The sequence below is a fragment of a genome, unplaced genomic scaffold (genome assembly GCF_019419815.1).
Source record: "Pyrus x bretschneideri cultivar Hongxiangsu unplaced genomic scaffold, Pyrus_bretschneideri_v1 Contig22, whole genome shotgun sequence".
Taxonomy (NCBI): domain Eukaryota; kingdom Viridiplantae; phylum Streptophyta; class Magnoliopsida; order Rosales; family Rosaceae; genus Pyrus; species Pyrus x bretschneideri.
The window spans coordinates 446,689-455,260 of NW_025999524.1; the positions used below are offsets into that span (position 1 = coordinate 446,689).

Below are 8,572 nucleotides of genomic sequence, written 5' to 3' on the forward strand. Positions count from 1 at the left end.
CCAACTACATTAACGATTCAGATTGTTAAATTAATTTCTTGAATTGCGAAAATCATCAAAGGAATTGAATATGCAAAAAATCATTCAATTTTGCCCAATGAAATATTACATTTGGCCCGACCAACTGCAAGCCCTAAATCATAAAGTATACTTTTTTTTTTTTTTTTTTTTTGAGTTCTTAATTTAATTTTTCATTAACTTAATGAAATGGGGATTGCCCAACGACGTATTTGTTCATTCATCGGGCAAATTTGGCATAATGCTTGCGGATTTGTCCCTTGCCGTGATCATTTTACTAGTCTAAATTATTCATCGCCTAAAGTCTCTGAAAAAAAATCAAAGCAATAACCAATTTTGTCCGGCCAAATTTTTATTTTTGTCGGGCAAATTAACTTTACCCGATTATTCGTTGGACAAAGTTTAGTCGGACAAATGGTAAGTTCTTGTAGTGAAAGCGAACTCTGACTTTAGAATTACATTACTTTCCAATCATAATTTTTACGTCAACTAATTAATGAATTTCGTAATTTTACAGAGCAACCTTAATTACTTGACGAACCCTATCACGTAATTAGTTTCTTAATATGACATGACCAAACAGCTAGTAATTACTTCCTTACAAATATATATATGTGCGTCATTTGATATTTATTAAGGAGCCTGCATCATTTCCTACGATTGCCAGTCCGTTCTTCAGTAGCTTTAGTCTTTAGTTAGTTGCCTCAATCATATGTTCGACTGAGGTTATCTCGAGAATGGGGCCTGTAGGTGTCGTATTTATCGTGCTGTCGACAAGTTTGAACCACTGGCTAGCTGGGTCGCAAGAATTATCTCTGCTCAAGCATTTGCAGGAACTTGTGACAACTGTATTGCTGGAGTCTACATCAAGGCAAACTTCAGTGCCGTCCGTGGTCTTAGATTGCAGGTGCAACTTAGAATCCGAAATGATATCCCATTGCGAATTCGTGGTCGTGCAAAGTATCCCCACTGCTGCCGGCTTATTCAGTTCGTCAGCTTGTATGCAGAAATACGTTCCTTTCAGCGTTAGGACCTTCCTGGATGAATAGGTCCAGGCTCCAGACTGAGAGCATGGACCTAACTTCAAAGGGCCAAGGAATCCAACTTTTAGGAGGCAAAGGCCTGTGGCTGGATGAAATATGATCTTGTGCATTCTGGATTGAGATAAGCCTGGCCCTGCAATCAACACAAACACACAATAAAACTTTCTGACACAAGCGATATTCTATCTTAAACTAATTTAAACTCCAAGGAGAAAGATTTGAATTCATGTGCTATAGGGGTCTAGCCAATGTGGCTGCGGCACTACACCCATGTTAATTTGTCGCAAGCAAATTAGCGTTAGCCCTCCAAAAATGAAGTATATGATTCAGATCTCTTCAATAAAACAAAGATTATGTGTTGCACTCAGTCAGCTATGTGGGCATGCAAGGTCGACATCTCATCAACCGTTAGAAACCACTTGCGTGCATAGGATATTAGCAAAATCAAACGAGGAAATTGAAACACGCTATTACCTTGCAAAGGCGATTGGAGGACAGAAAGTCTCTGAGTTAGGCTTGAATTCCTGATATCACTCCAATCCCAGTTCAAGATTCCATAATACTCTTCCGTACCCACCACCCCTTCCCTAAAGTAATAACTCCCAACCAGAGTCCACAAAGAAAAATCCACATCAAGTTCAGCAGCAGCAGCCATGAAGCAGTTTAAGTACCTGTTGTCATTTACATTGGTTCCCCTTTGGTCCGCCCCAAACTCACTCACAAACAATGGGAACCCTTCTTCAAGCAAAAATCCTGACTTTCTCTTCACGTTATTGTATACTTGGCCGCACACTTGGTTGGGATTGCCGCTCTGCCATGCCTGCCCGTCTGAAAATCCATACCAGTGCACTTCAAATACTGTTTTCCCCGCAAATGTGAGGTTCACAGGCCGTTTGGCTAGGAAAGATAAGTCCGTGTCAAAACTCAAGCCAGAGAGAATGACCAGCACGTCTGCGTTTGCCGAGTGCACTGCCTCAGCTCCTCTTTGCATGTACCTATAAACGGATAGTTAATAAAAGTTAAAGGTAATTTTAGTATTAGTTCGTATTGATCAGTCGTTTGTACGGCTGGTTTTGGTTCGTTACCAGCCCAACGATTCACAATTTGCTGCTCTCACTTTATATATAGAGATAAACGAATTCGTTCTCAGCTTGAAATGAAATGAAGCACTTACTTGTACCAATCGTTAACATTCTGTTTGGGGCCTCGCAGCTCATTCCTCAAGCTCATGCCGACCACATTGCTGACGCCTTTGAACAATGTGGCCATTCGAGTTAGGCCAGTGATCCAAAGGTCAGGGTTGAAATACTGGTCGCCAAAGAAACCATTGCCGTCGGTGTTGCTGCAACACCACCCAGGCTTGCTTAAGTGATTGTCCAGTATAACCATCACATTGTTGCTCCCAAGGCTAGAAACCACTGCCTAAATATATGATAATAAAATCAGTCATATCTTTTGTGAAAATTTGAAAATATAAATTATGAGGGAGCTATTATTATCATTCTAAAAATTTAAAACCATATCATGTAAAACCTAAATGTATTTCACATAGTTGAGAAAAACTTAGATTGACATGCCGGCACAGTTATACACCCCTCTTAAACAACGTGTATTTATGAGTTTGATGCTTGTAGTTTAGGTAGAACTCCACTTCATAATTTCAATTTTCACTACTTAAGTTTTTGTAATTTACTAATTCTTGCAATTTGACTTGGTAAACTACATTTTATGTAGTGAAATGATCTATGAATAGAGGATCGATAGAAGTGAAACTTGAAATCACACCATCAAGAATAGGTCCAAGCACTCCTCTTTTGTGTAGTTGAGACTTAATTCTGTAATTTACTAATTCTTGCAATTTAAAGACAACAATTTAATTGTCAATTTATTTGACAAAATTAACAGGTGTGAGACTTAGTGAGGGAAATTTACTCCTGCTAGGTAAAAATACCATACATTCATCCCAATTGATAATTTAATAAAATAAAATAAAACATTAACTCAGTAGAATCATAGTCGTTGACAACATCTAATTCTACATGTACTACATCCCCATAACTGAGAGAGATTTTAAGTATTCCGGAAACACAACTCAGTATAAATAAAATTATTCAGAAATGAGAACTTATTTCTGGCACACTAAAATATTTCTCTATATCTAAAACTATATGACTAAAGTGTATCTTATCCAAAACTACAAGGACATAAAATCATGCTTTGGTTGTATTAATCTATTCTAAATCATGATATCTTATACCTAGATTAATACTAGTACCACAAAATATTAATATATCTATCTCTACTAATTAATAAAAACACTCATTGTCAACCAAAACTTTATGAAATTATCAGTTTAACCGTCTAATTAAAACATAACATGAATAAGAAATATGGGGCAGAAATGTAATTTCACACAACCAAATTTTGTTTTTTTTTTTTTTCTTTCAAAGCCTCACCAACATGTAATTCTAACATATCTCTAATTTAAAATAAAAAAAAAAAAAAAAAAACTTCTCACTCTCACATTCTCTATCACTCTCTTCATCTTTAATTCTATTTAAAAAACAAAAATAAAAAATTTTCTCACACACTTTGTGTGTGCCCGTATACTAATTAATTATTAAGAGCTTGGGTTATGTAGTTGACCCACTTAAGTTCTAAGGGTTGCTAAATGGCAGGTAGAATGGTGGTGCATAATTTGGGTCACATCATACTAATTACTGTGTAATTTATTTGATTTTAGTAATTAAAAAAAAACTATTCTTGATATTGCCGTCATTAACTAAAGCAGTAACTGTACCATGAAGTTGAAAATTGATACATACCAGTAATTTTATATTGTGTCAAAAATATAAATTGATGCATCAAGTATAATAACATAAGTAGTTGAAATTTTTTCTTAAATTTTTAATTAATTATATTATTATATTTAATATACTTAACTGTGTTTTCGCAAGGCGAAAAAAATCTCTGAATAGCTGGGGATGGACTGACATCAGATGGATAACATCAGATGGATAATCCATGCACAATAATTTACATATTCCATCCATCATGAGTCGGGTACGTAGATCAGATGTCGGTCTTTCCACTGGAAAGTTACCCTTAGCTTAGCTTTTACGTTAAACTACTCAATAATATTAAAAGAGTCTTATGACATTATTTATTTTTAATATTGACGATATTTTTACTTTTAAAAGTTATTCATGATATTATTTATTTATAATATTTTTTTATTTTTTTGATTAAAAATGAAAATTTTCAAGTTATTTTTATTAATTTTTCTTAAAATTAACTTAAAGAAAACCTAATTTCTACTAGGATGATTGTGGGGTCCATGCAGAATATAATAATTAAGCAAATGATATAAATAAATAAAATAACCAGCATAGTTTCTTTTCCTTTTCTCAGTTTGTTTCCCGGGAAGATCAGAGACTTGTACCTGGTAAGCTTTCAAGAGGGGGAGATCGACGAGGGCGGGATTGTTGGACTGGATACCGGAAATAGAATCGAGCAGTCCGAGGCTCTGAAACGACTGCCGAACAGTGACAGCCGCCAGCGTCTCATTGGTGGCCAGGAAAAGCGGCCACGTGAGCCTGACGCAGTTGAATCCCAGCGACGTGATGCGCTTGGCGATTGCGTCCACCGGCTGCTTGCTGAGGCCTTCGGCTACGACGGTGTCGAGATGCGACACCCAATTCACGCAGGCCAGCTTCACGCGCTGCCCGCTCTCGTCGACGATCCATCGGGAGGAGGTGGAGAGCGGGAGAGCTGAGACTGCGGGCGTGAGTGTGAGAAGGGAAAGGATCGAGATAAAGGAGAAAAATGAGATGATTGACCTTGCCATGTTGGGAGGAATGTTGAGAGTATATGGAAACTCAACCTTCATTTTATATACTAGTGATTCAAAGGCTCACCACACTTGTATAACAAATTTAATTACGAAAATGCTACTTTTATCATCTAGTTGTATCATCATTTGCATTATCTCTTTAATAGTGATGATACTTAGGTGCGTTAGTGGACCCTAGCTTTATTAGAAGATTGTACAATTGGTGGTACAAGTAGATGGTAAGTGTAGCACTACTCATTTAATTAATTATGAAGATATAAATTGTTGAGGAAATTGTAGCAATTATCCTTTAACGTTAATCCAATTAGAGTAATGATCATTCAACTAAAAATTTGTGACCATTAGTCCCTTAGCTCATCAAAATGTGCAACTATGGTCTTTTTCGTGAACTCTGTTAGAACTTCCGTCAAAATGAGTCACATGTCATGCATGTAAGGCTGAATCAAGGGGCAAATATGAAAACCAAATGAGAAAAATTATATTAATGATCTCTCAACTTTAACCCAATTGGAGAAATAGTCTCTCAACTCTAACCTAATTGCAGTAGTGATCCCTCAATTTTAACCTAATTGTAGTAATGATCAATCCAATATAACTCATTTTGACAGAATTTTGACAGAGTTGACAAAAAAGGTCATATCTGCACGTTTTTTTATGAGTTAAGGGATCAATGATCGTGAATTTTTAGTTGAGAGACTATTGCTCCAATTGGATTGAAATTGAGAGACCATTGCTACAATTTTCTATAAATTATTACAAGGCTTTATATACTTAATAAACACCTTATTATGCTAAGTAACATGAAAAATAATTATGTATTTATTAGAGGTCTTAGGTTCGATTGTAAGTAAAAGGTATTAGGTTCGATTCTCGCCAATGGCGTGTTTCGAACCATATTATTGTTAGCCTATTGTAAGGCTTGCTTAGCCCACTCCACTGCCCTTTAGTGTAGATAATATTGTTTGTTCAAAAATCTTAATTTATTTGTGTTATGACATGTATTTAATTATTAGCATTTTACTTCAGGTTTATAGCATATAATTAGAACGCCGTCCCCATATATTATAAAACTTGAATTAGTAAAAATATGACAGTGCGATCATATATACTATAAGACGTCAATTAGTAAGAATATGTGACGGGACAACCATCACAATTATTCTCTAGTTCCATACTCTCATTTTATTAGCTTGCATTACTTTATTTTATTTTTGTTTTGATAATTAAGTAAATATGATGTAGATCAGTTGTCTGAATACGAAACTATATGAACTAAAGTGGAAGGTAGTTGAGATGAAGAATATTGTGTGTTGCCTATTGTGCATAGGGCATTGAGAGATCACGTTTGATGTGTTATCGGCTCCGTCCATGTTGGATTTGGAAACACGCCAAGTAATGAAAGTGGTCACGTATGAGCAATTAGCAACAAAAGCTAAAAGCAACGACAGGAAAAGGTAACAAGGCCAAAACCTTTAACTTAACTTATGGTATCACATATTTCGAATGGTGCTTGGACTTTTTGGTCTTTGACACACTTGCAAGGCATTCCACACATAATGCTTAGTATTCCTTTCAAGTTATCAAATTCTCGAAAGAATTATCTTGGAATTTCTTCAACCGTGTGAGTGAGGTCTACTCTATTGGTGGAGAGAGTATTCAATGAGTTCACGACATTAAACACAAAGAATAGGGATCACGGGTAAGTAACATGATACATGAAGTGAGCGGACTAGCTTTTTGTGTGTAGAGTCAGACGATACATGTGATTTATCGACTCAACAAAAAAAATTCTCCGATTTTTAAATGGTATGCAAGGTCGAAAGTGAAATGTGGTACAAGTGTATTATTGTTTTACACCATGCTTACCTGCTTGGAATGCAAGAAGACAATACTTTGTTACCATCTCCAAATCCAAAGCATGGAATATATTAGGTTAGGGGTGTCATGTCCACACACCTCTTTTTACTTCTCACATATTCTTTTAATTTTCAGTCGTCAGATCAAATGAATTGAAGAATATCAAATGACAGAGATATGGGAGAAGTAAAAAGGGATGTGTAGATAGCAAACCCCCTTAGGTTATCTTCATCAAAGACAGATAATGTTTTCCCCGATAATTGAGATCGCTTGCTCGTAGGGATTTTGAGTACTTCCAATGTGATGCAAGCTTTTCCGGTTAAACGACCTCAAACCTGTTAAACCCGAAAGAAAGGTGGAAACAAAGCTTAAGCATATTGCATTCCTTCAAATGATGTTATGTGACCCAAGAATTTCTTTGAATTAAGGCAAGACTAACCCGCCCACTCATTGCTGTGAAGCCAATACCAACAAACAGATTAGAAGACTCCAGGCGAGTTTGTGCAAGAGCAGAAGTAACCTGTCAAGTAATATTCGGGAAAGTTAATAAAGCAAATAAAACTGGTTACAAATTTTTAGTAAAAAAATAGTACTGGATGGACACTAAACAAGCAAGGGACGCTAAACCATCATTATTATATACAAAGATGTTGAAAGCAGGCAGAAGCAGAACAAAACCCTCATCCAAGGAACAGTATGCAAAGTCCTATAAGAAACTGTATGGGGCACTGGTTTACTGCTTGGATTTTTAATGTTTTCTTGGAATTTTAAGTTAGGGTCACTATGATCACGTTTTGCTGCTATATTTGCTTTTGCATCTAACTCGGAATGTTTTTGCAGACGGAAATTTCTAGGGTCCAAAATGCGCAGGCCCGAAAAAAGGTTGGGCATGGCTGGCGAGGTTTTTAAATGCTTTCCCTGCCAACAGATACGCTGCTCTTGCGCTGACAGCATTCCTATATGTAATTTGTTACAGAAGTAAATAATCTTGTAGAAAAGAAATAGGAGAAAAATCGGAAGATGCTGAATATCATCTCAGACAACCTCTTGAAGGCACTAAAAGAACGACAAGATTCAAATCTGAACTCGGTCATTGCAGAAATCGAGGCCTACATAAAGGACAAAGAATTCCATCGTGAGCCTGAGGGAAGGACCCTGTTGGGCTCTTTGGAATCAGATACTTACGTTCCTGAAGTTGATTACCAACATTCAAATCATTGTTTGCACGGCGTGTGCCGCTACTGATTGTATTTGTATGTGTTATAGGTTTACTGCCTTCTGTGATTCCCTGTGGAGCATGTTGCTTCAAAGAGAATGCATATTGATGATAATTCTTCAGTACTTTGGCACAAAAGGCTCAGACATATCTCTGAAGATCGTATGCTAAGGCTAATGAGAGATGGTGTATTGCCACAGCTAGCACTTAATGACATTGAGAATTTCATTGACTGTTTCAAAGGGAAAACAACCAATTCAGTTAAGAAAACAAGTGCCAAAAGAAGTGATGATTTGCTACAAATCATACACACTGATGTATGTGGACCATTTCCAACAGGAACATTATGTGGAAACTCCTATTTTGTTCTCTTTATTGATGATTTTTCTCAGTACACTTATCTGTTTTTAATCTCAGAAAAGTCAGTTTTAAATTGCTTTCAATTTTTCAAACTTGAAGTTGAAAAACAGTTGAATAAACATGTTAAAGTAGTGAGATCAGATAGGAGAGGTGGATATTTTGCCAAATACATTGAAAGTGGTCAACACAAAGGTTCATTTGCCTTGTATCTTGAACAAGAAGGTA

General features: G+C 36.3%; 1 protein-coding gene across 1 annotated transcript; it reads right to left on the reverse strand.

Annotated features, from left to right (window-relative positions):
* Positions 1-341: 341 nt before the first annotated feature.
* On the reverse strand, positions 342-4,965 carry LOC103949843 (glycosyl hydrolase 5 family protein-like). Its single transcript, XM_009360969.3, has 4 exons — positions 4,504-4,965; positions 2,236-2,483; positions 1,536-2,056; positions 342-1,194 (listed from the first exon to the last, which is right to left on the reverse strand). The coding sequence occupies exons 1-4, from the start codon at positions 4,948-4,950 to the stop codon at positions 710-712; spliced, it is 1,701 nt and encodes a 566-aa protein (XP_009359244.2). The 5' UTR covers positions 4,951-4,965; the 3' UTR covers positions 342-709.
* Positions 4,966-8,572: the final 3,607 nt, after the last annotated feature.